This window comes from Ixodes scapularis, unplaced genomic scaffold (assembly GCF_016920785.2).
Source record: "Ixodes scapularis isolate PalLabHiFi unplaced genomic scaffold, ASM1692078v2 PGA_scaffold10__122_contigs__length_95168666, whole genome shotgun sequence".
NCBI lineage: Eukaryota > Metazoa > Arthropoda > Arachnida > Ixodida > Ixodidae > Ixodes > Ixodes scapularis.
In genome coordinates, this window is record NW_024609836.1 from 7969227 (window position 1) to 7995501 (window position 26275).

General features: G+C 45.7%; 1 protein-coding gene and 2 long non-coding RNA genes across 5 annotated transcripts; 2 read left to right on the forward strand and 1 right to left on the reverse strand.

The window, feature by feature from the left end:
* The first annotated feature begins 4521 nt into the window (after positions 1 to 4521).
* Positions 4522 to 11636, forward strand: LOC115332424 (zinc finger protein 41). Its single transcript, XM_040208254.3, has 4 exons — positions 4522 to 4696; positions 7589 to 7688; positions 8510 to 8565; positions 10764 to 11636. Exons 2-4 carry the CDS (start codon positions 7672 to 7674, stop codon positions 11351 to 11353), a joined length of 663 nt encoding a protein of 220 aa, XP_040064188.1. The 5' UTR covers positions 4522 to 4696; positions 7589 to 7671; the 3' UTR covers positions 11354 to 11636.
* Positions 11637 to 13178: 1542 nt separating this feature from the next.
* Positions 13179 to 19756, forward strand: LOC121833746. Of its 3 annotated transcripts, XR_006076811.1 has the most exons (5): positions 13179 to 13240; positions 13754 to 13854; positions 14028 to 14195; positions 14447 to 14544; positions 16195 to 19756. It is a non-coding gene; the product is annotated as an uncharacterized LOC121833746 (long non-coding RNA). The 3 variants fall into 3 exon arrangements; XR_006076809.1 differs by having other exon boundaries at positions 14028 to 14544; XR_006076810.1 differs by lacking the exon at positions 14447 to 14544.
* A 3529-nt stretch (positions 19757 to 23285) lies between these two features.
* Positions 23286 to 26221, reverse strand: LOC120838365. The gene is made up of 3 exons (XR_006076812.1): positions 25934 to 26221; positions 25064 to 25732; positions 23286 to 23971 (listed from the first exon to the last, which is right to left on the reverse strand). It is a non-coding gene; the product is annotated as an uncharacterized LOC120838365 (long non-coding RNA).
* Positions 26222 to 26275: the final 54 nt, after the last annotated feature.

The following is a 26275-nucleotide window of genomic DNA, read 5'->3' on the forward strand; positions in this document are numbered from 1 at the left end:
CGACGGCCCCAGCGGAGGATGGGTGGAGAGGGTTGCGGCATGCAAACAGCGGGAGGGGGGTGGTGTCGCAATGGGCCATTGACCCTAGTGTTGTCACTGCACTGCATCTTTTATTTCACAGAGATCTGCCATAACAATGTTGCCCAATCAATTGCAAAGCATTACAGCACTTCAAGAAGACAGTAGAAGCAAAAAACGTAACAAAATGCTGATTTCATTGCAATATTTTGTCCAAGCATACGAAGGGACAGAGACGCAGCACTTCGGCATGTCAAGGAAGCTTTGATCATGCCACAAGACCGGCGAAACTTGCTTTCAATGAGCTGTGCCTTTTTTCTGCAATGCTGCGCTTTTGTAAGAATTTCTACATGTTCTCAAGGGTGGTAAATCTCGCCTTTTACACGAGGTTTTAAAAAACTTGTTCAGCGGATGACGACAAGAGAGTAGAAACCGTGTCTTCAACTCGCAGCCGCCAGCCTCTGCAACACTCCAAAAAGATGATTTTACTGCATGCAAAATGGCCCTCTGGCGAGTCGTATCACTTGACAACACAGAATGAAAAACGCTGAACGCGGGTAGGATTTAGAACGCCAAGGTACGAAACCTTTATTCTGGGTAAACTTGGGAACACAGCCATAAATATCTATACCCGTTTTCACTTTAAGAATAATAGTTTAAAAAAAAATGGCTGGCTTCTCGCGGAGCATTACCGATTTACCCCTTTATGTAGAGAATTAAGATATATGCAAGCTATGCAGGTGCACTGTTACGCCAAAACCATCGCTTTTTCCTCAGACAACCAAATCTCGCAAGAACTACTTCGCGGCGCGTATGAACTATGCGCAAAACTTGCTTTTTACGTACAACCTCAGTTAGCTGCAGGGGTAGTCCTCTTAGCACTCACGTGTCCTAAGGTGCGAAAGGACTTGGGAGCCGAGTTGGGGCAAGGTAAGAGGTGGAGAACAGTGGAGAATATATAGGAAAGGAGGAGAAGAGGCGACTGTATTCCTTGAAGGAACACAGTCGCCTCTTCTCTCCCGAGCTGGGCCACGTGAAGAACTACACTCACAAGGTGAAGGTCCGAAAATCAGTGCAGCCCATGCAGCATAAAATGTGTCCCATTCCATTGATGGCACGGAAGCCTGTGACCGAAGAAATCGAATGCCTTGAGGCAGCGAGAGTAATTGAGCGCATAAGTGCCTCAGAATGGGTTTCTTCCATTTTTGTGGTCCAGAAGAAAGATGGATCAATTCGGATGTGTGTGGACCTTTGGGGAGCTAATAAGGCTGTCGTTATTGACAGTTACCCTCTTCCTCATGCTGAGGAGCTTCTGAATGCGCTGCATGGTGCGAAACGTATCTCTAGATTGGACTTGGCGTCAGCTTACCATCAGGTCACACTTCACCCTGACAGCCGAGACTTAACCACGTTTATAACGCACAAAGGCTTATTCCGTTTCAAGAGAGTTTGTTTCGGTCTCGCTTCTGCTCCAGCTACCTTCCAGCAGATGATGGCAACGATTCTAGAAGGATGCAAAGGGGTCTTGTTTTACCTGGACGACGTCATAGTCTTTGGTAGGACTAGAGAACCCCTGAAGCGATTGCACCATGTCCTCCAGCGAATCGCTGATAGTGAACTCAAACTTAACAACAAGTATGTTTTTGACGTTGCCGAACTTTCATTTTTAGGCCATGATGTCAGCGGCGAAGGAATCGCCCCACTTAAACAAAAGATAGACGTCATCAACGCAGCTCCGATCCCAACAGACATTTTGCAACTCCGGTCATTTCTTGGGATGGTAGAATACTACAGCCGTTTTGTTCCTCGTCTAGCCGCAGAAGTAGAGCCCCTGCGCGAGTTTTTGAAAAGACATTCCATTCATTTGGTATACCGAAGCTGACACCAGCTTCAAGAAAATCAAAACAATGCTATCTTCAGCAAGGGTTCTGAAGATGTTTGACCCTAGTCTTCCCATAATCGTATCCACCGATGCGTCTGGATACGGGCTTGGTGCCATGCTCCAGCAGCGCAATGGGATCGTTCAGACCATCGCTTTCGCCTCTCGCACACTAACAGCAGCTGAGAGAAAGTATTCGGTGGGTGAAAGAGAAGCACTGGCTTGCCTGTGGGCATGTGAGCAGTGGTACAACTACCTGTGGGGCCGCCGTTTCACCTTTCGGACGGATCACCAAGCCTTAATGACGCTGCTAGCAACACAGGGTACAGGCCATCGACCCCTCCGAATTACGAGATGGTTGACCCGTCTCCTCTGCTACAACTTTCAAGTCGAGTTTCGACTCGGAGCAGAAAATCGAGTCGCCGACGCGCTTCCTCACCTCCCTAAGCCTGAGGATGAAGGCGGTACCGAATTTGACGAGGGAATAATTTCCTTCATTGCATTGCAGAACGAATGTATCACCAAGCTCCAACTTCAAGAAGCTACAGCCAATGACTCGGTCTTGTCTGCTGCCATGCAATACGTCACATCTGCGTGGCCTTCAAGACGGAACTTGTCTTCCGAATTCATCCCTTTCTATGACCTTAAAGATGACCTTGCCGTGGATGATGGCATTCTTTTAAGGGATGAGCGGTTCATGATCCCTCAGGAGTTGCAAGGTATTCTCATCGCAAAGGCGCACAAGGGCATACCGGGATCGTCAAAACCCGTACGAGGCTCCGAGAGCTCTACTGGTGGCCGAAAATGAACGCTCAAGCAAGTAGAGAACGTCATTCATGCTTGTGACATCTGCCAAGCAGCCGACAAAAGCGCAGACCTTTTCCACTCCGCTTCAACCAATGCCTTTCCCTGAGCGACCGTGGTCGAAGGTAGGAATCGACATCGTGGGCCCTTTTGAGCGTGCAGAACCATCATGCCACTACGCCATAACCCTGTTCAATATTTTTCAAAGTGGCCAGAAGTGCAGTTTTGTGCAGATGTCACCACCTCAAGGGTAACAGAATTTTTGCATCTGGTATTCTCCAGAGAAGGTTTACCAAAGAGCCTAGTGTCCGACAACGGTCCCATTTCTCAACAATTCAAAGATTTCTTAAGTTCTCGTGAAGTCAAACATCATCTGATTTCGGTCTACTACCCGCAAGCCAACGGGCAAGTTAAGCGTTTTAATAGAACACTCAAGGGTTTCATCTAGTGTGCATCGAGGGAGAAACTGCAGATAAAATCTGCTCTAGTGGGCATATATAGAAGTACACGTCATACGACAACAGGGCTATCTCCTGCTCTGCTACTTCATGGTCGCAAACCGCGAATGTGAATGAACGTTCTGGGACTTTCATTGTCAAGAGTTTCTTCATAACCTCTTCGAGGAAGTGCAGCGACTTCGTCGACGTGTTCGACTACAACAAGACAATAAGACCAAAGCCTACACCGACAGAAGGCGAAGAGCTAGCTAACACCGAAGTTCAAGGTCGGACAGCTAATCCAAGTGAAGAAGCCTGGATCTGTTCCGAAAGGTTTAGCAGTCCCTTCCGGATTGTCGAGCGTGTGGGCCGCTGGACATTTCGGCTAGAAGATGGCAGAATATGGAATGTCTCAAAGCTAGCGGCAGTTCCAGGACCGGCTTCCTCTGGTTTGGACCCAAGGAACCCGGTACCAACAGAGAAGTTTAGTCAAAGGTCAGCTGACCATCACCAATGGCAACCACCATCTGCACCATTAAGCTGGCGGAGCCAGCATGACCAGCAGACACCACGTACATCAGCTGGTTCTGCCATACAGACAACTGACGTGGTCAGCTTCTCAGCCGTCATCGCCAACTGGGAACCGACCTCTATCGGTACCTCCACCAGGTCCAGCGGGAGATGTGCCGTGGCCAGATCGACCACGGCGGGAACGACGACCGCCAGTGCGGTTTGGGGACTATGTCTCAAGATGAAAAACTTTTGGACTTTGTATATGAACATTTCTATTTCTCTTATTTATTTTCGATTTTCTCCGTGAATCTTTCTCTTATACTTCCTCTTTATTTTTAACCTGTTTAATTGTTTTGTTTAGGCTTTGTCTTCCTTTCAATTACTTTCTTAAAATGGGAGGGGGAAAATGTTGTATCTTCTACCTAATTACTTTCCGGTCACTTCGTCTTCTTCTGTCCTTTGCCTTTTCTACTTCCTCTTCTTTACCAAAAAGGTTAAAGATAGACCCTCGTGCATCTGCGCTCAAGTGTGGTCGTTCCATTCCGAGTGTCCAGACGCCACAGTCTGGCTGGTCTGGCTTTAAACACTTTAAACTTTCAGTTGAAAGTTCGAAAACATCGTATCTGATCGGACTCAAACCGCCAGATTTGAAACACCCCTACACACTAGGTAGATGGCGCTACCGGCCGCCCGATGCCGATATGTAAATTGAATACAACCTTTTTTTTTTTTTTTCAAACTTTGTTTTAACACATTTGACATGTTTTTGAGTGGTAAATTTTTTAAGGTTTATTTATTTGGGTTCTTAACTTCTTGCTACTATTATGGTTGCTTTGTTGGCTTTTGTTTGCCTATCCATCATCACCTCTTGCGACAAAATGGCAGCGCCCATGTGTTTTTGTGTCTGATTTCGGTCCAGCGAAGCCACACGGCTCTGAGCGAAGCGAGCGAAGCTGCCTACACGTAACGTTGCTACACGTACTACAACCTCGTCGACGTACTAGCACCCCTAGCACACTGGTCCGGTGCCGTTTTCAGCGGTCGTGTGAGTATGGCGCGTTCTTCACTCTCTTTCCCAGGCGGCGAACAAGCGCGTCTTAATGGCGATCGAACACTGGGCTGTGAGTTTGTAAACATTAAAAAACAGTCGCAGGGCGCCTCCTCCGAATGCCCGGCATTCTGCACGCGCTCCTTGTCCAACTTGCCCAAAGACTTTCAGTTGGTCCAAAGACTTTCAGTTGTCCCCCCTCCAGCGCGAGCTGTTGATAACGTACAGTCCTTCAAGCGGGCAGGCACGCGCAGCACTGACGAGATGAAAACGGGCGCACACGTTGATTGCCTACGCCACGCGTGGCTAGCAGGAGCGCCGCGGTCGCCTCTGGTTTTGCCAGCTCCGCGTTTCACCCTGACGCATGTTCATGGACTAGCAGTTGCGACCTCGATCCGCGCGTGGGCGCAGTCAGGAAAAGTTGTAGCTTTTAAAGAGGGGCGACACTTTTGTTCGGGGCTTCAGGTATGGCAGGGAGCCGAGCCAGGGCAGGACCTCCTCAGGACGCAGGAATTGGGAAGGACAAGGGAGCAGGACTCGTATAAATCGGTTTATTTTCATATTGACAGGTTCAACTTGAGAACACACGCTAGCAGCCGCATTTCCCCATATCCCTAGCAGGGAACCCCATGGTCAATGCCTCAATCAAAGCAGGTGCGGCCATTGTTCCTAACGTCTTGGCACGCCCCTCTCCTCTCCCTCACACACTGGCACTCTCGTCACGCACACCGAGGGGTCAGACGTCTTTGGTTACTGTGTCGCCGGTCAATCTCATCGGTCAACGGCACCAGGATGGGAGCAGAGAGATAGTTGTCACCAAGTGGAGGTGTCTTGGTTTCCGTGCGGTAATAGTAATCCCAGTTTTCGCTTCAAGAAACTGGGAGAAGCTTGGGCAGTCGGCAATGTTCACTTAGATCCCGCCATAGCTAGCTAGGCACATTTATGTCAAGGTCTTCACTGATCCGAACACTATGATTACTAAAAATGTGCTATCTTTCAATGTTAAAAAAAAAAAAAAAAAAAAATTAAGCCAAAAATAGGAGTGGGTTACCCTTCGGGCGTGGTGCATTTCTCGGGATTTTACAGTATTTGTAACACATTTAAGGACTTGTAGGTTTTAAGTTGTTCTCAGGTGTGTGAGCCAGGCAGCTCAAATAGGTAGTCATGAAGATGCACCCATGATACCTTCAGCAGATTTGTAATTTTTTTGACGAACAAGTTCTCAATCTTCTCATGCTAGGAATCGGGAAAGCATGTTGATCCAGTATAAGTAAATTTGCGGAGGTACCGCAGTTGGTCCTCCGTGGTCAGACTTTTAAAATATGCGCTACTCACTGGGGGTCCTCAAAAACAAGCAAAAACAATGGCCAACCGGAAGCAACATGCTCCACCCTGAAGTTTGGCCATGCTTCGCTTTCGTTTGAATACCCTGTATGTTATTGCTGTAAACGCTTATGACAAGATCAAGAAAGCAATGTATTCATCACTCTTCCTATGTATTCTTTCAATGCAAACCTTTCTAATTTACTTTATTTACCTAAATGTAAACAATACAGTTAAACCCGTTTATAACGAACAGCAGGAAACGCTACAATCAGTTTGATATAGCATGTTTTTCGATATAGCAAAAACCATTTACAACAAACTTCCACGATGAGTTTGTTATACATGGGTGCTATTGAACCCGTTGTTATTGAACACATTGCTCTTGAATCTAAAATGCGATAGGCTTATTGCCTCTTCGGGCGTCGCATGTCAAGCCCCAAGTGAGCATGCAAAGTAAAAAAGTGGGGAAAATTTTTTTTTTTTTTTTTTTGTTTTTGGTCAAGTTGAAGTGGCTTTAGGTGAAACGGTGCGAAGAGCGAGGAGGCGAGAGCTTCCCTTTGTTTCTTATCTCATCGCTTCCGCCTTGGAACAACGCGCTAGAAAAACATTTTTTGGTCTTTGTGCATGCATGCAGTTTTTTTGTTGTTTTTTTTAGCTTATCCCCTTTTTTCTAATTGCTTGCTTCGTAAACAAACGCTCTGCGCTGAATATTTTTTTTTTGTGTGCCTTTTTGGAATTTGTTTTCTTTGCTAATTTTTGTTTGCAGCTTGAGCTTTTGGAATTTTCTTTCTTTCCTACTTTTTTTAGGGGGAAGGAATTGACTAGAAGATGATTGTTTGCACGTTTTTGAAAGCCTAACTAGGGGGGAAAAGTTTGATATAGCCAATATGTTGTTCGTTATAAAAAGTACTTTTTACGTGCATTTTTTTTTAAATTTTCCATGAGTTCGACATCGATAATAATTCGCTGTACGTGGGTTCGTTCTAAACAGGTTTCACTGTATATACTTTTTTGTTATTGTTATTGCTGTACACGCTTATGACAAGGTCAAGAAAAAAATGTATTCATCACTCTTCCTATGTATTCTTTCAACACAAAATTTTCTGGTTTACTTTATTTACCTAAATGTAAACAATATATACTTTTTTTTATTTATTAATTTTTTTTATTTGGGGGGAGGAGGAGGAGATTTGATGCTGTCTCTGATTTGCTCTGATAATGCAGCTGATTGAATGTCATGAAGTCTTCCAATGAATCACCTTCTCCCTGTGTTTGGGTGTCATATTGTGCTCTTTCAAAGGTTATGTAGCATCTCGCAAAGAGGTAGGTTTCATATTGAGCAAACACAACTTGGAACTTCTTGCCATTTTTAGGACTTCATATCTTCCGTTTGTGTTCCCAGGCATGTCAAATTACTCTTGGAGGGGGAGTGGGGGGTGAGAGGGGAGGGGAGGTGAGGTGAGGTGAGGGAAGGGAAGGGAAGGGAAGGGAGGGGAGGGGAGGGAGGGAGGGAGGGAGGGAGGGAGGGAGGGATTGGTGGCTGTGTGTGTGAACTCGCTGCAGATCGGAGGAGATTGAGCAAAAGCCCGTGCTGCAAAACCCAGGGCTCCTGGGTTCTGACCCCACTGCTACCCGTTTTGATCTGGATGAGCATATTATACGGGTGTGTGTCCATGTAATCAGCTTTGCATAATGCATGCTAAAGACTCCAGGCTAACAGTCGTGATGCACTTTCTAAATTTCTCATCTACAGCGAAGAGGCAGGACACCTTTTGGGGATGGTCAACTTCCCCGCTGTCTAAACAAAACAAAATTACTTTTTCCTTGCGCTTGGCTTCTGCATGCCATCCAAAGAATGTGTGACACTGAAAAAAATGTTCCTTCTTGCGGGCACGGTGAATGCAAAGGCTTGGGTGGAGTATTTAGAATGAACTTGTATTCTTGATGTTTAATTGTGTACCTTGATCGTGGGTGGAAGAACTCGAGGAGGATAACAACGGCAAGAAGTTAACTATCTCACACAAAGACAACAGCGTCTCATCGCTATGCAGCTGAATTCTTCTGAATCGTCTGCAAAGCCTGACACAGGGCGTGATTACAACTTATGTTTCGTTAAAAACAAAGAAACCATTCTAGGGAGAAAAGATTGAAATATAATTTGTGTTTTTGCTGGATTATATAAATGAGAGTTTTTACGCTCCGAGAGAGTCGAGGTATTTTATTACAACTGTTTCTACAACCATTCCTTAGTTTATAGGCGTTTCGGGCGAATCCACCAAAGGTCCGTCAGGCATAAAAATCCTCCGTCAAGACATAAGCTACCATTTGATTCGTTTCTTATTCATCAAGAGTTGTCAAGTTGTCCAGATATAGTAATTTATGACACAATCTATTTTTTAACTATTTAGGGGGGCACTCTCAGTATTCATAAGTCTTGCCCCGACAGAAACCAGAAGCGACAATGTGCCTTGTCCTCCATTTCAGAATAGACATGGCTGGAAGCAAGTTACCCATTGGGCTCATCGTGCCCACCGAACATTGTAAGTTGGTCGTCACTAAACTCGAACCTTGTAAGGGGGCACTCGCCACTTCTTCCTTTGTTCTGTCCCTCTCCTATGCTTTAATCTTTGTCGCACGAAACGGTGTTAGGTTGCAGATGGTGCTCTGCGTGATTGATCGAGCTACCCTGCATTCTGTGCTTTTATACATTCTGTTGCAGGCTAAGAATAGCTGGACTAGCTCTTTCCACTTTAGCAGAGCAAACGCTAGAGAGGGAGAAAGTGGAGAGGAGGAAACCCTCAATCACGGCAAGCAGAGAGCTCTGTGAGAGTGGCTCAATTGTCCTGCTAGTCTTAACCTTTAACACTCTTTGGTGTTTGTTTACACCGAGAGATTACTTTATTGAAACCTCTGAAATGATTCCTTCTACGGTGCCAATGACCAGTGAACCAAGTTCTATGCAAAGCGTACTATAATTTTACACCAAGATGCAACCAGGTGGAGAACCAATGTTTTCAATTTCAAGCATGTGCAACTACCTAAACGAGTTAGAAGAAGAAAAAAAAAATTATATTCCTATACTCTGAAAGGTTACCTTGGCCAAATTGAAAAATCATCATTACATACTGCTGTGGCACATACACTGAAAAGTATCAATGATAATGATGTGAGACAAGGCAGATTTTACGTTCCCAAAGTCTGGCTGTTGTCAAAGAAACTTTAGAACAACACCGAAATGCTTTCTTGTTCATATGGGAGAGAAGGTTTGTGGTACACCTGACCATGCAGAAGTAACATCTGTATGTTCGCGTGCATTCGTTTGCATGTAAACTTTTAAGACGTTCCCACCGTCTACTAACAACTTTGGGGAAATCTACAGCCTACAAAGTCGCTAAGCTACTGTGCGAATCAAATGAATTGTCGACCCTTCAAAAAAAAAAAAAAAAACTAAAAAGAAAAAAAAAAGTTTGAACAGTCTGGTTGGGACACACAATTAAAAGAAATTAGAATCAAGCAAAATAAAAAAGATTTTAAGATCAATATTGAGGGCGCGAGGCGCGATTTAGTTGGCAGTCACCTCCTTTTCACTTGTTTTCTCTCAGCATTTCGGACGCGTGGAGGAGAGGTGGATTGGCTTCGTCTTCACGACCAAGATGGTCTGACATCATGGACTTTGCGTGCAGAATTTCAAATAAAGCTTTCGCCATCAATATTGCTCTTAAAATAATTTTTTTTTTGTTTTCACGTAATATTTATTTTTTCACACATTTGTCCTACCCAAACTATTTGAAAAAAAAAAAATGTTTTTCTTTTCAGGGTTTTTTTAATGGTTCGCACAGTAATGCTTTCTTACGTTACATATAAGTCACTAAAACATTTGTGTCTTGAATGTCACGTTCCAGGCTATCTCATTGAACTGGTAGCCATACTTAGAACGAAGCACAGACTGTACATAAGCTTTTGTAACAAAACACAAGAAAACCGGGCCGTGTGAACAGACCTTGAGAGGATCGCGAAAGTCTGTCCTTTCATTGCACTATCATTTTGTACGGGCTACGGGGGTGCCCAAAGACGGTGCATTTTGTGTATACAAATTTTAAAGAATTAACTTACCTGAGTAATTAACGCAAAATGAAGCGTGTGAATTCACTACCTACGGCGACCATTTGCCAAAAGGCGTCTGATTAGTCAATAAATTGAAGCAAGTAGGAGTGACGTTGAAAAAACTGATCCCCAATAGCGGATAGCGATTTTAAGTCAAATGCGGTGCGGGCTTTTTCGATTTCGATTTTTGTCATTTTTAATGCACTCGCAACGAAAAGGATTTTTGTCGGGCTATTTCAACTGTATGCCACCTGCTGCCTCAATCTCACGTCTATTTGATCACCCAGACGTCTAACATTTGCAGACAGCCGCCGTAGGTAGTAGCAAATTTGAACTCTTATTGTTTTACCCTTTACGTTGGTCAGCTCACTCTTTGGAATTTTGAAGCACAAAATGAACCGTCTTTTGGCACCTCTGTACGAAATCTTAGCTCAGTGGTTTAAGAAACAAACATTTATCCAGTCCTTTCAAAGGACCAATGATTAACTTGACTCGCACAGCAGTGTATCTGGTCTGCTCGGGTGACCACTCAATTAAAACTTAGTGCTTCATGAATTGCCGTTGCGTCTACCTACAACAATGCCACTCAGTTGCGCTTTGCGTCCCAGTGTGCGTGAGAATGCCTCCTTTTCAGTTGACGGACAGGCGACCCAAGGGAACACCACATGCCCAGTGATCGCCGGAGAGGACAAGTTTGGGTGCTGCTTCTGCATCCTCACCACCGCCAACCCGCGTAAACTGGTTGGACACCTGACGGACCTCGCTTGCCAACCGTTTGAGAGGTTTGAGTGCCAGCCCTGCTCGAAGACCTTTCCCAACAGGTGTGCCTTCACGAGACACCAGAGGATGCACGCAGAGGGAAGACCGTTCAAGTGTCCACACTGTACTGCAGTGTTCCGCTTCAACCATGACCTGGCAGTTCACAAGGTAAAGCACGCCGGTGAAAAACCCTGCAAGTGCACAATCTGTCCGAAGGTGTTCGCTCGAAGCTCGGACCTTGCGGACCACCTTCAGGCGCACACAGATGAAAAGCCTTACGGGTGCCTGGATTGCCCCGAGGCCTCCAAGAACCACACCAACCTGTGCCAGCATCTACGAACTCGCACGAGAAAGAAGCTTTACGGGGGACATCTGTGCCCTGTGTCAAGAACTAAGCCGTGCCACCTCATTGTTTATGGCCGTACCGGCACTGGTGAAAACCACACAAGTGCACAATCTGTGTGAAGGCATTCTCCGAAGTGTCGGTTCTCAGGAACCACTTGCGGGTACACTCTAGGGAGGACGTTGGAAACTTTCGTCGAACTGTGGATTCGACTTCGACATCAAACTTCGAGGGCCGCTTGACTGGTTTGGCGAATTTTCAAACTTTTAGCAAAGTTCAACGTATGGACAGTGGTGCCCGAATTCTACACACACATTAAAAGTATTGCTAATATAAAAGCAAATTTTTGTATTTTTAACGCCTTGATATTTTTTTATTGAAACAATAAAAGATATACCGAACAAATAATTCATTTTTCTTCTGCTCAGTAGTTGTAAAATTTAAGTTCAGTCGCACTTCCTTTGAACTTCGAGTTAAAAGTCCGAAAACGTCGAACCTGGTAGAAGATTACTTCAGTCAAGATCGGTGAGTGTAGTTCACCTTTTTAAAATTATCATGAAGGCATTTTCCAGCCAACCAACCCACTGATCTCCACTATACACGTTTGCAAGTCTGACTTCAGGGCGCTGCCATCTTGCTCGGCTGGGGTGCGCTTGGACGAGTCATAATCTGATTACGAAGCCTTGCTAAGGCGTCGTAATCGGATTATGGCCGCGACCAAAAGCGTACCCCACTGAGGAAGATGGTGGCGCCCTGAGACCGGACTTGCAAATGTGTATAGGGGGCTGGATGGCGCATAGCTGTTCTCCGAGCCTGGCGCAAGTGAAGCTACCGGAAGTTCGATGCTTGTCCCGGAAGTCAGGCGTGTGCTGGGCTTCCTAGTGCATTCAGTCAATGTTTTTGTTCATGCTTTCTTGTGTCTTTGATTGGGTTCTAATACTCCCGTTCCGAATTAAATCCCGAGAACAAGGCATTTGAACGTGAGACATGCGCACGTTTGATCAACTAGAATCTCAAACTTTTCACATCGAATGGCTTCCCAGGAGACTTCTTGGGTCCACATGCGCTGTTACTCCACAACAAGCAGGCTCTCTTGGGATGACAAGAAAAAATCCAGCGCCCTGAACGCTGTTCGATTCAGCCAGCCCTCGGAAGAGTTGAAAATCCTGTCAGGCGCTTACTTCCGGGACAAGCCGCTTACTTCCGGTGGCTTCACACCTGTCTGCTCACTGATCTCTATGTCTATCAGTGGTCTGGTGGTCTGCTCAATACGCCATCCAGCCCCTCTAGTGGAGATCAGTGAACCAACCCCAAGAATCGAAACATCCGTGCACTACACAGGTAGATGGCGCGCTAGGCCGCCCGGCTTAATGGAGTATATTTTTTTCTTAAACAATGTATTTTTTTCTATTTCATCTGTAATTTATTAAATTTTCTGGTTGGTGGTTTTCTTTTAATGTTTTTTTTTATTACCTTGTTATTAATATCATTGCTGCTTTTGTCCGTCTATCCGACAAGCGTTTCGGGGCAGTAAAACTGGAAACGCCGATTGGCTGAAAAAAAATGACGTCACTTCCGGTTTTGTTATTTTGTTGATTTTTAGATAACGTTTTAAAGTAAAAATATATTAAAAGGTACTTTTCTTGTTTTTGTTTGTTTTTACTTTTTTTTTTTTTATTTTCCTTGCTTGATTCTTTAATTTTGGCTGGTACGGTTCCGTTCTGTTCCGCCTTGGCGCCCTCGGCCGCGGGGGCAATGTTTTTGTTTTCGTTCTACGTTCAGGTGTTGGGTGGCGACGTATTAACCGTCGATAACCAGCTGAAGCAGCTCAAGCTCAAGTTCTCGAGTGGAACGAGGTTGACCGTGCGCAGTGGCAGCCGTTGACAACAAAAACAATGTATGCACTCAGCTTCGCCGGATGAGTGCCGGCGTCGATCGCGAACCGCCAGAGTCGCCAAATACCTCTCGTACATCTCCAAGAACACCAAGAACAGGAGGTATTCATAAAGGTGAGTGTTCACCGCACTTTAGTGCTTCAGTTCCGTTTGGAGTCGTTTGACATAATTTAGTCCGGTGCGTCCGGGAACAAAGGCGCTACCAGAAATGGCGGGAATGGTCGGTCGGTGCTGAATGCTGATGCCATCCAAGCGGATTTGAATTGGGTTTCGTGCGCTCAACGTGTCGATTTGTTTCTTGAGCTGCCTTTACCAACCGCTCGCCCGAAATCGTTCGGTAGAACATGCGGACGTGACGGCTAGCAGAGCCCTCCGCAAAGGCTTAGGAGCGCGCTCACAATTTTGGAAGCTTCCGTATGACCGCAAGTGCTCAATAAGTCGCTATAGCAATGATTGCATGCCATCGACACAGACTTCGATCCAGTTTTTCAACGAGACAGGAAGGCCCAACGAAGCAAGCGTAGAATCTGATGCTTCGCCTGTCACTGTCTGCGCGGGAACACGCCGAGAGGCGCTTAAACGAGCTGCCAGGGCGTAATTAAAAAAAAAAAAAAAAATCTAACGCAGGTCTGAACCACGCGAGGATCGTCTCGAAGCATGGTAGCCTCAACAGACGCTTGCCGCCACACGCGAGGAGAAAGCAGGAGGCCCGAAGTTTGAATGTGAAGGTAAAACGTGCTTTAATAATAATGATCTTTATCTGCACGTTCCTTTGTATGACTAAGGTGATCGTGCTGAGACACAATATAGCAGCGATTGCTCTCGAACAAAGGACAGGACAGCAGAAAGGCAATGAGAGGCAGGGAGATAACTGACCTCTCTGTTGTAAAACAGTTTTCAGAGGAGGTGCGAAGAGCTGGCCCTCACTTTTTCAAGGCAGCCGCAGAACACTACGAGCCCCGAATCACTGCCGCGGCTGACTCACGCGGATGCTGTGCTGCACCCTGCACTGCACATGGTTCGAAGCACACTTCAGGGGACCAGTGCATGCCCCTGATGCATCGTCGCGGTATGTTTTGTACTGCTTTTCCTAGCGGTGCACTGAGCAGTCCAATCTTGAAGGGAGCACGCGAGTGCGTAGCCAGTGCTCCATGCAGCGAGGACCGCAAGCACCCGCGGAAGCTTGGAGCACACGCAGTGACGCCAGCAGCCGTGCACGCTGGCGTCGTCTGCTACTGTACCGTCCTTTCGTTCGGTGCGCAGAAAAAAAAAGGAGTGACCGCTCTGTTAAAAGTCTGATGGTGAAGGCATCCTTTACAGAAGCACTGTATGGCTCTCTGCACGCTAGAATGGGGGCTGTCGTTGATGCTCGCAGAGGCGTCGCCCACAACTAAGCAGACGACCAAAGTCCTGAGCAGGTGACTAATCGTTTCATTGTTCTTTGGTAGGGAAAGGTAGATAATGTGCTTCTACTCCCAGCTTTTTTTTTTTTTTTATCACCATTTAGTATGTTATTATCAAAACAGCATCCTGGTGTTCACATAAATATGTGTTAACAATACCTATCGTCAAATATGTGACCTAAAGAGCCAACTGCGGCCGAGGATATCTTTTAAGTGTTCTTTTTCTCACAAAGATCCCTGGCATTGACTTTTTAGCCACATACCTTGAGTCCACAAAAACAATGTGCTTCAGCTAAATGGTATTCACACAAAATACATCCTGACAAGCTGCTTTCACTCTCGAGCCTCGAAGAAATTTTGCAGTTTGATTTGAACTATGTTGCAGGTTAAGGAGGTAGGGTCAGGGAAAAGAAGGTGGGAGAGGAGGAAGTGGGCACAATGCTGGTCAAACCCTCTCCCTTCGCCGGCGTTGCATCCATCTCCTCCTCTCCCACCTTCCTTTTTCTTCCCCTACCTTCTTGAGTTGTCACCGACCATATAAAAGGCATGCATTGATATCACTTGTTCGTTTTGTGGCCATGGCGCCAGCAAGGTTTGAGAAACGTATCCTGCTTCACAGGAATTCAGCACTCAACATGGAGAAACTATTGGCAGTGCTGCTGTAATGTCTTTGTCCTCGTCTTTTGCAGCCATCTAAAAAAGAGAAATATAATACTAGGAACACAGAGCAACGTCACGCGCCAGTACATAGTGTACTACGAAGGGCAGGTAAATTGACTGCGGAACACGATTTTCTCAATGTCCTCACGGTTCTTTCGGCCAAGTACATACAGATAAGACGATTACCATTAGAAATGTTGAACGCCAATCCGAAATGTTTTTTGGTGGTGTGCCGAGCAAAAGGACATTGCTGCAACAGAAAACATGTGCCATCCTCCGCCTTTGGTGCTTCTGTGTCTGCGCCGAGCTTCCGCAGCCACCAACAGTCAACGCTGCATGGACTGCCCGCCATGCTTTCATGCGTTCCATGTATGATTGGCACGGCATGTGGATGTGTCATGCAAGTGACATCAGCGCTGTTGGCAGTGCCATGCTGGTTGAGCTTTGCTAGGCTCTGACCATTGACAAGCTGTTTTATGCAATAATCGCTCTTGGAAGTCCCCAAACTGTTTTTAGCAATTCAAGTGTCAGATTTTTTTTAGCTATGGTTATACAGGTTTTCTTTTTTAACATTTACAGATTTCAAAGAAAAAGTGAAAGTTATGACAGTTATAAGTTATACGGCCAGGCGGACATTAGATTCATGGAAGAATGCAGCTAAAAGTCCGTGTAGATCATGTGTATCATGCTTCTCTGCAGCGCAGCTACATACTTGCGTAGGACCACCCCCATGAAGTGGGGTGGGGGGGCTGCATGCGTGTGTTGGGTAGCCCCTCTTGGTTTTACAACTCTACCCTGTTGTAAAATTTTAGATTTTAATGCGAACAAGTTGATAACAAAAAAGAACTTGGTCAACATTGATCTTACAACTCGAGATGTAAAAGGAACAAAAATAGAGAACAGCAAAATGTGGAAGAAGACATCTCGCTTCTTTCATTTTCATTTCACTAAGTGACATTGGTCGGCGACTGTAAGACTTTTAATCACAATAGTTATACACCACAGGTCCCGGGGATCATGGCATCGATGAGCTCGCTTTCGCCTTGTCCAAGGTAGCAGCGGAACACTACGGGCAGGCCCGGAGTCACCGCACCGGCTGGCTCACGGGCGTCGTCCTGTACTCTGCACGGCACTGCGTGTGGCTTAACCAGCCAAGCAGAGGGTCACTGCATGACCTTTATGAGGCGTCGCTAGCCATTGTAAGTATATTTTGGACGCTCGTGTCAGGGAATGTACTTTTGTGTTCTACAACAGAACATGTTTGGTGGCGGTTCAGTCTTGCCAATTCAGCCATTTCGAAACATAATTTTGTGGCGACTTGGCTTAGGTTTTCTGGCTCGGCCGTCTTTTGCACCAGTGTCTAGGCTCGGCGTAAGCCTCTTAGTTCTTTATTGTCAAGGCTAGTGTAATTTCTGCTACGCCGTCGAAGCAACTTCTGCATGCGAACAAGATGCAAGACGAAGCTACATGCTCATGCACAGTGCATGACCACATGTGAAAACTAATAGAGAGTTTGTTTCGCTGGAATCGTGCCCATGCGCACCCACTTGCAACATGAAGTGAGTTTGTTTCGCCGCCGGCACTCCACACGTGCATGCGCTCGCTGCGCCCTGAGAATTAAGTGTGTACCTGAATGCACTCCCGTCATGCATCACTTAGGCAGGGAACAAGAGCAGATGACTGGTTTGTCCACCATGCGGGACAGTAGAACTGCAGAAAAAGTGAACTTTCTGCTAAAAAAATGACGTCCCACGAGCAACAAAATCGGACACGAGCTTGAATTGTGTGTCTGCTATTCTATAAAGCAAGCAATCCACAACCTGTACTTAACTTGCAAGTTTTCAGTCATTTTGTTGCTGTACAGACGTCCATATACACCGGTGGATAAAGAAAGGTTCAGAACGAACATCAGCCACCGCGAGATATCTCTCACCATCCGTGCGGGGCTAAAGAGTTGGGACGTTAGTTGACAAAGCTTGCCCGGCAGAAACCTGCGACGCGTCCAGTCGGGAGCCGAGAAAGCTAAACTGTTTTTACCCGAGGCTTGGATAAAATCACAGTGTTTAAAAAGGAGCCATGGAATTTATTTTGGGTGGGATAAATTAATTTAGATTCGTATTTTGCTAATACAGTTGAACCTTTCAAGAACGAAATTCTCGCGGCAACGAAGAAATCTGGCGGCCCCAGCGAACGTCCATAGGGTTCAATGCATTTGCACCCTCTCAACAGCAAAGAGTTTTAAAAAGCAGTCCCGCATTAACGAAAGTTTGAGGTAGTGATCTGCCATAGAGTTATTCAATGTGTCTACCAAGTTGGCATTTTCAAATTCCCTGAGTTTTTCAGGTTTCCTCTGAGTACTTTTGTGAAATTCCCTGAGTGACACAGAACTTTGTTTTAGGTCAAGATGGGCGGACACCATGTCGCCACATGCTGTCACTCTCTAAAAAGCATGTCATAAAATAAAATAACAACACAATACAGTTTTGATGATAGCGAGTAACTTTTATTAGATTTAAAAAGAAAACAGAACGAAGTGGTTAGTAAAATTGATAGCGAATAAAGTATAAAAAAAGGTAAACTGAGGTTTACGTGACCCCCCCAGGTCTGGTCATGTGACCTCGGGGGGGGGGGGGGGGGGTGTCGAGACCTGACGGCGACGCCGCTCATGCCGGAAACGGGAGCAATAACGGGGAAAGGAAAGGGTAAACAAACATAAGGCGTTCAAAGTGCGATTGCTCAACCCTTGTTGTCAAAACACTCCACCTAACAAAATCTTTTTTTTTTTTTCTTTTTTTTTTTTATTTTGGGGCTAAGGAGTCGCACAGTGACAGCGGTGTTTGCACGCGACCGTTCCAACAGCGGGCACTCCCTGCCCTCCCCACGCGCGCAGGTGCCCTTCCCCTTGCTTTTGCCATCCTCCCCTTCTTTTGTTTTTATTGGTTGCTTTTTTTATTTTTTATACAATTGCTTTTTCGCTGCGCATCCCCGCGTGCGCGTATGCTGGGTTGGCGGTCTGCCAGCCTTGCAACCCGAGCTGTGTGCTCCCTGCCGGCGCAATCCAACCTATAGGGAGAAGCGAAGAACGGCCTTCGTTCGCTACATCGAGTGTCCCCTCCATGGGAGTTATGGACATTCGATACAGAAAAACAATGCAATTTTCTAGGGGATGTTTGGACTGTTTCATATAAACAATAATTCGAAATACGGGTGTGATATAACCGGGTTCGACAGTATGTTTGGCCGTCTCCCTTAATTTCCAGATACCTTCGTTCGTTTGGCACGTATATCCCCGATGCTAGAAAGCGCCGACGTTGTGTTCGCGCTGAGAGTGTCCGACAGTGCACATAAATACACGTGCGAAGCCGTTTTTGCACCGTTTTTTTTTCCCCATAGAAATGCATTACCGGAAGTCAATTTTCGACTGGTTGCTGTCTGCTTCAACTTGCGTCGGCACACTAGCACCACTTGAACCTCTAGCGTACATTACAATAACCCTACGCGATCTGCAACATTTTTTCGTCAAATGAGCCAGTTTGGAACCGAGAATTGTGAAAAATGGAGCAGTACACTCGTCCGACAAGTTGGGCACATACGTTTCCGACAAGCATCGGCGCGGCCATTGCTGTTTACATTCGGTCAAATAATGATGACAATGGCAACTAGATGCTTTTTTTTGGGGGTTGGTGAAAACAGCGTTTTGCTAGCCCATCTGTTGGCAACTACCTAGGTACGTGACGACACCGCCTGCTGCTATTTCGCCGTCCGCCGCGTGCACGCCGAGATCGCTCGCGCCTTGTTTACTACCTTTCGTTTGGCCTGTCGGAAAGATGCCGCCTCCCATTAAAAAGTTTAAGTTTTTTGCACTTCAGGAGAACTCTGCGATCACTGCCAAAGCCAGAAAGAAGTCTGATATTACAGAGGAGTTCAGTATCCTTTGCTTCTCGCTTTCTACGATTCTGAAATCCAAGGACAGCATCATGAAAAGTAATAGGTGTGCTTAGTTGTCCATTTCTGCAGCAGCGAAATTCTTGCGAGAACGAAAAACGTTTCCTTCCCCCGCGGTTTGGTTATTACGGGTGTGATGATGTGACTTAATGTGGAAAAGAAGTGCAAGTCAACCCATGGATCGGCCTGGAGGGAGAAACGAAGAAGAGAGATTTTGGAGTGCGTGCTCAGAGGGCGTGAAAAGGACTGGCCGGGAGATTGTGCAGAGAGCGGAACGACACGATCGGCCAGGGCAATCGGCGGCCTCCTACTGTCTGACCAGCAGCCTGTTCCAGCGAGGGCAGCGAATAGAAACCTACGCTGCCCCCGGCTTCCTACAGCGGGAGCGCTTGGTGCGGTAACTCTGGGGCCGCCGACGGAAGCCAACCGCTCCCGCTCCTGACTTCCAGCCACAACCGTGGGCCGACAACGACAGCACAAGACACACTGCTGCACAGGGACTCAAAGACATGGTGACTGATGCGTTTTCCTTTCTTTAACTAAGTTTTCTTTTTTTTGTATAAGCATATGAACCCTTTGATTTTTTTTTGTAAATACAAGTTTTCATGAAAAACGAAGGACATTGTATTTTGTCAATTATTAACCACAAAGAACCCTGTGACAACGGGGTTCAACTGTAACATATTGTTCAGTGGGCCGAGAGTCAAAAGTCTGCTTTTCGGTACGAAAATTCGAAAACATGACGGACTATTTTGTACTTCCTTTCCCTCAAAAGCTTTCCGCATTTTCAGTGCGACACATCCGTGGTACCCAAAGCACGTGAGCCGGCCCTAGCTCACATGTTAGACTCGACCACTGTGTCACCATTGGCGACGAGATGTTTTGGTGGTTTCATCTCGCGGACGCCTTCCTGTAGCGGTGCTGGTAGGATCGAGCAGACGACGCGCTACGTCAAAGCGCCGAGTGGCTAGTTAGTTCGCCTCTATGTCGATTAAAAATGGATTATTAACCCTTTGCAGTCAGATACTCTGACCAACTTAAAGGGCAACTCCGGTCAAAACTCAAAATGAAATAAATTACTGGTATCGTTGTAGACACAAAATACGACCTCAGCCAAAATATTACGTCCGTGGGACGCCGCATTCTCAACTAATGCCGATAATAAAAATGTGACCTGCCGCAAGCCGCTGCTTCTTAGCGGGCGGCCAGCGGGTTGGCGATCGCTAAAGCAACATTGCGCCGTGACGTCAGTATCGTTCTCTTTTCCTCCGGCCCGGGCGTTGCGCGGAGTGCGTTTCTTCGAGCCGCTACCACCGGTACTTCGGCTTGTGATTGGCGTGTTTAGCCGTTGATTTTATCTGTAGCCCATGTAGCTTCGCTATAGCCTTTTGTTTATCTGCTTGTGAGGACTCCAAGACTCGTTTTAGCGAGCAACTTGGTGCGCCCAAGACTGCCCAGCTGTTCCTCAAAAGATGCCGAGTACAACTTGTAGCGCTGTGGGCTGCTCAAACAACCCGCTGTGCAACACGGAGGTGCTTTTTCACTAGTTTCCAACGGACCAAAAACTGGAGAAGGTGTGGGTGAACGCTGTTCGACGAGTAGACTTTGGACTTCGGCTTTTAAGCGCCCGAGGAAAAAAAAAAGAACGAAAAAACAGACATGTACAGCCCAGCACACATGTGTTGGGGTGCCGCAGCCCGCGCCGGAGAACCTCAAAGCTTCGTGTCTGGGACTGTCCCGCAGCGCGAAAGCGAGGGGGCCCTCAGGGCGTCACCCATCCCTCCGTATCCTTTCATCCTCCTCCTCAAGAGCTGCGCTCTAATCCGGCGTTACAGGGAGTCGTAAACGGCTTTTTTTTTTTTTTTTTTTTTTTTTTTTAAGTTTTGAATATTGCTTATTTTACTGTAGGTAGATGTGGGAGTTGTTTACGAAAATATTTTTGGAGACCGCAGAAGCAGACCACACGAGTCACCCCCCTCGCCCAAGTGAGGGGTGACCTGCAGTCTGTTTGGAAAGATACTGTGTCTGTAGCTTTGATACAAAGATATCTTTCAAAGATACTTTGAAAGATACTGTGTTTGTAGCTGGCTTCAGTTGCTGCGTTCGAATGTGCATCTATTGACATTTGGTGACCGTAGCAGTCAATTTATTGTGCAGGAGGAGACTGGTGGGGCGAGATCAGGAGCACACTTGGGCTCTCTTGCAGTACTTTTCAATGCGGCCACAGAACAAGAACATAGGGTTCTAAATAAGGACTGAACGCAGATAGCCGTTACTCTCTGGCGCCTATTATTTTGACAAGCCTTCCATGAAAGGCACTTTTTTTTTTCTCACCTGGAACATAGGGTTGAAGTATCAAACCGCCCGTGATGTTGCGAGCGAAATAGGATATCACCCGAACATCTCGGTGTTAATAATCGCAGGGAAGATGAGAAATGCAGGGCATGTCTTATAGCTCAGCCTCCAGCGAGCACTCATCGCCTTTCCTCATGCTTTGGCTGTGCGTGCATTCTTGAGGTTTGCAAGATGCCTAAGCATTGCTGAATGGAATGCGAATGGCTGGGTGTGTCTTACAAATGTCCCGCCTCTACGCGTTGCCGAAGGTAGGAAGCTCTCTTGCTGGAGGCAGGGCAACTGAGGCTTCTCATAGCCATTCTCATCTTGTGAGGGACTTAGTCATTAAACCATTTTAAAAGTGGCAGTGCTACACCATACAATAAAGGTTTTTACAAAAGCAATTTGTAATTGATCTTGTCAAAAGCTAGTTATAAATAGAAAGAAAAAATATCAACTTGCTTCAGTGAGAAAAACGGATGGTGCCTTGTATTCAAGTTTACAAAAACATTTCTACTGACAACCTAAAAAAATTCCATTGAATGGTGCTGTTTTTAACTGGAGTAAAGAGACCCGTGTCTGTGTACAACTATCTATAGTCCGTTGCAACCTAAGGGCGAGGGTAAGATGGGCCGGGGAGGAGGAAGCAGACGGAACGCTGGAGAAGAGAGGGGGAAACCTCCTTCTCTCTTTAGTGTTCCGCCTGCTTCCTCCTCCCCAACCCGTCTTACCCTCGCCCTTCGTTCTTAGGTTGCAACTGACTATAGACTCTTTCAAAGCTTATATTAAAGACCCAGGCAGTGACTGTCTACCCTAGATATATCACCATCGTCCTTCACTGGTGCTATGAGACCTCTTCCACAACAATGAAAAATCACAACTTCTCGGAGATGAAATGCAAGCTTTAAAGGGGCCCTGCAAGGGCTTTTTGACTGGTTTTTCATTTGCACCGAACCTGAGCGCACTGAACGTAGTCAGTGCAACTTAATTAAACTTTTCTTTTCTCGAATTTCGCTTTATTTTAAAAGTTATAGGCAAATTAAAATTACAAGAACAAGCAAAACATAACCTTTTTCATGACGTCCTTGGTCGCTCGAGTGGCCATGAACTAGAAGAGAGCTAAGTGAGCTCAGCGAGCGCTCCGTGTCAACAGCTCGAGAGGGCGCCATATAGCATGTTCTGGAAAGGCTGTATGAAGCGGGCAGCCAGGGGGGCTCGCATTGCATTTGCTGCACGATTAAACACTAATTCGGCATGACACTTCATTGGTCACAAACGACAGCAAACACGGGGTAAAGATCAGTTCAGAACGGGAGCCACTTCGCACTGCCATACCGCCAAAGGGCCAAACCGCAAGCCAAAGCTGCTCGCCGAAGGCCTTTGAAATGCTCGGAACCGGTCGGATTTTCGACTGCAGCGCCGCCGCATACACCCGAGATCTTTCTACGCTTGCCCTCGTCATTGCCTGATCCCACTACACCTTTCTAGTATGCGCCGCCTTTTCCACCGCTTGGGTGGCGGGTATGTCAAAGGGTCGTTTCTTGTTTCCGTACTTTATAAACTGCATTTGTTTCTTTTCTGGTCTAAAATACTGAACAAAAACTACTTTCACAAATAATTGAAACGGTTCTTTTAGCTTTTAGCGGCTCCGACCACTAGTAAGCCCAGGACCAAAGACGTCGCATTTCGCGCGCTTTCAGCAATGCGGGTCGCCCCCGTAGGTAAAGGAGGTTTCTGCGTCGGCCGGTTAAAATATGACGCACTGACATTTAGTTACTTTCTCCGTGCCCGCTGGCTTGCCTGAACGCCAAGAGACGTGCAAACCGCAAAAAAGGTAGACGCTTAAATATGGTTGCAGGGCCCCTTTAATGAAGGGGCAAACAAATCAGTGCAGCCCTTAAAATAAAGCAAGATATAAAATCTGCACTCGCAGAACAGCCGGGCTTTAATTTCTTTATTGCTTTTAACATTTCGGTGTTAACTTGTTTGATTGCTGCAATCTTGTTAGTCAATATTACTAAAATAAAAAGATGTGCTTGCATTGACCAAAGTGTGAACATTGTTCACACTCTAACAATCTCCAGTCCTGCTTGGCAACGGTAGCAATACATGTACCAACGTTCTCAGATCTAGGTCAGTTGACAAACTTCGGAAAACGCCCGACGCCTTTTTGCAGTGTGTCCGCTCAGTGGCGTCTGCCGCAGTATCAGCCTGCCCTTTGGACAGATCCAGTGGAATGTTGGATGCACATTACCTGCAGTGGAAAGTGATTTTTTTTTTGTTGTTGTTGTTCTTATAGTAAACTTAAGGCCTGCACAATACTTAAAACAGAAAGAGCGTTGTTCAAAAAGCGTTTTTCGTTGACCGCAAAGGAATTGGCACTAGGAATGCTATCCGCCCTTACCTGCTTGTGCACCGGCAACAGAGAAAAACTGGTTTAGAGTGCAGCTCTTAGGTGCCCATTTCCACGCTTCATTGCGTCGCCGTCTGCATGATCACCTTGCTGAATTTAGTGAGAAATTGAATTTGTGTTGAGGTCACGCAATGTCAATTTTTCTGCTAAATCTAGCTGAGGAACTGAATTTGTTTGTGAGTGACGTGGCATGAAGTCATGTGCCATTTAGCAGGGTTGTTTCCTCAACACCAATTCAGTTTCCCCGCTAAATATAGCGGGGAAACTGAATTGGTGTTGAGGTTGTGTGACATCAATTTCCCCACAAGATTTAGAGAGGAAACTTAAACCGCTAAATTTAGCGGGGAAATTCTTGCTAAATTTAGCAGGAAATTTAGCGAAAATTGCCTGCTAAATGGGAGGGGGAGGAGAGGGTATGGAGGGATAGGAGAGGCATAACCTCCCCTCCTCCTACTCAAGCGCTGCGCTCTAATTTCATGTTACAAAGAATTGTAAACGTCTCAATTTTTTTTTTTTTTTTTACTGCTGCTCTTTTATGGAGCTTGTCAACCGACAGATCTAAGAAAGTTGATGTGTACGGCCCGAGCAGAGGCATCTATTTTTCCAAGCACAAGTTTTGAAACCCCCTTTTTTATTGAATTCTTTCAAGAAGACACTCCGTTTAGAGGAAATGGCAACGAATCTCCTTTTAGCAAATTTGTTTTTAGAAAAACAAAATTCACCGAACTTGACTGCTTGCTCTAGCATTTGCTTGTCCTGCCTTGGCTGATGGCAAAGCCGAGCCAGTCAGTCAGTGAGTCGCTCGCTTGGGCGGCCAGCATATTCAGAGCATGATCGACAAGTTTTTATGCATGCCACATCCCTGCTGTTTTCGCAAGAATAATTTTACATTTTGCCTGGTTTACAGCCCAAGAGAGGAGAGTGGGTGCTCAAGCATAGGTCAATATGCCTCAGTGCATCATGCTCTAGTCTTTAGCATCTTCCAGACTTGCTTATGTTAATCGAATGGATTCACTAAACGGTGCTCCTTTGCAACCGATTGTTGTAGGCTGCACCTACAACAAGCAGTTGTAAGTGCAGTACATTCTATTAGCATAAAATAAAGGCACACAGCCAAATCACCTCAATGATGCCTAGCAAGTGGCGAAATAAACTTCACTTTAACAAAGCATGTGTAGCTACCGAGACATCACATTATTCAGAGTGCAGATGCAGAGTAGCTTTCTTTTGGCCTTGGCATCATCTTCCATTGTCCAGGCACAAGCGGCACTGCCGAAAAAGACCAATAAATAAATATTCAACACGGTGTATTATTCACTTTTGTACCTGCAACATTACCGTCCTATATAGATAGTCGACAGCTGCCCCGGCAACTTTCCGGACATGCGGAATCAAAACATCTCATCAACACAAGTGCTATTCGCCACTGCCGTAAGTTGAAGAATACTTTTCAAAAAAATAAAAGTGCATCTTTCAACGCAGTGTCTAGCGTAACCTTACCCCAAGATTTCGAGTTACATCTAAGGTACCCAATATGAAAAATAAAGTTTGGTCCGACGTAACCTAATATGAAAATTAAAGCTATGACAAACAGAACCCAAAATAAAAGTTAGTTACGTCCTATGTAACCTACGCAACGTAAGTTTCGCTTTACGGCCGATGCACGACATAAATACAAAAATGTCATGACTTACTACTGCATAACATCCGATGCAGCATTCATTAGTCAGTTAAAATCTCAACTCTATCCGCACCTCCAGCTTTGTTGAGGGGGCTGGAGTGTTCCTCGCACATTGAAGCTGCTGAAACTGGGCATCCCCTCCTCTAAAACAATTTACTCAATTGTAGGTACTGGAAACAGAAAATGAACCAGTGTGTGATGGGTTTGGGAGGGAAATAAACGTGGACAAAAGGCAACCAAGCAATTTAGAAGAGACTAGACCCGCCGAGCTAACGTTCTGTACGAACAATCTGAACCTTATATACTAGTTCTTGTACAAATACAAGATACCCACGATATTCCGCGATAAGTAGCCACCAAAATTAACATACCAATTAGGCAGTTCTGTTCGTAAGTCACGCAAGTCGCCGAACTCTCCTCGCAGAACGTTCGCGAAACAAAAACGGCCATCTTGGAAAAATCAAAATAGTGATGGTGATAGCGATGGGGCTTCTATAAAAACTCAGAGAACAAATGTAATCCCTTTATCCGATATATAAAAGAAAAAAAAAAAAACTTATGGAAAACATTTACCCTAGCAAAAACTTCTTAAAATAATGGTAAAGTTTAAAATAAAGATCTAAAGTTTAAACATTTAGTTATGTTAAAATACACTTGGTAAAGTCTATAAATCTTGTTTCAGTAATTAAATGCAAACAGAACACAGACTTCGT

Excerpts from the sequence above, each read along its gene's own strand:
- LOC115332424 (XM_040208254.3), top strand. Across the intron at positions 8,566-10,763 it reads CATCGTGCCCACCGAACATT|TTGACGGACAGGCGACCCAA; the intron begins GTAAGTTGGTCG and ends CCTCCTTTTCAG.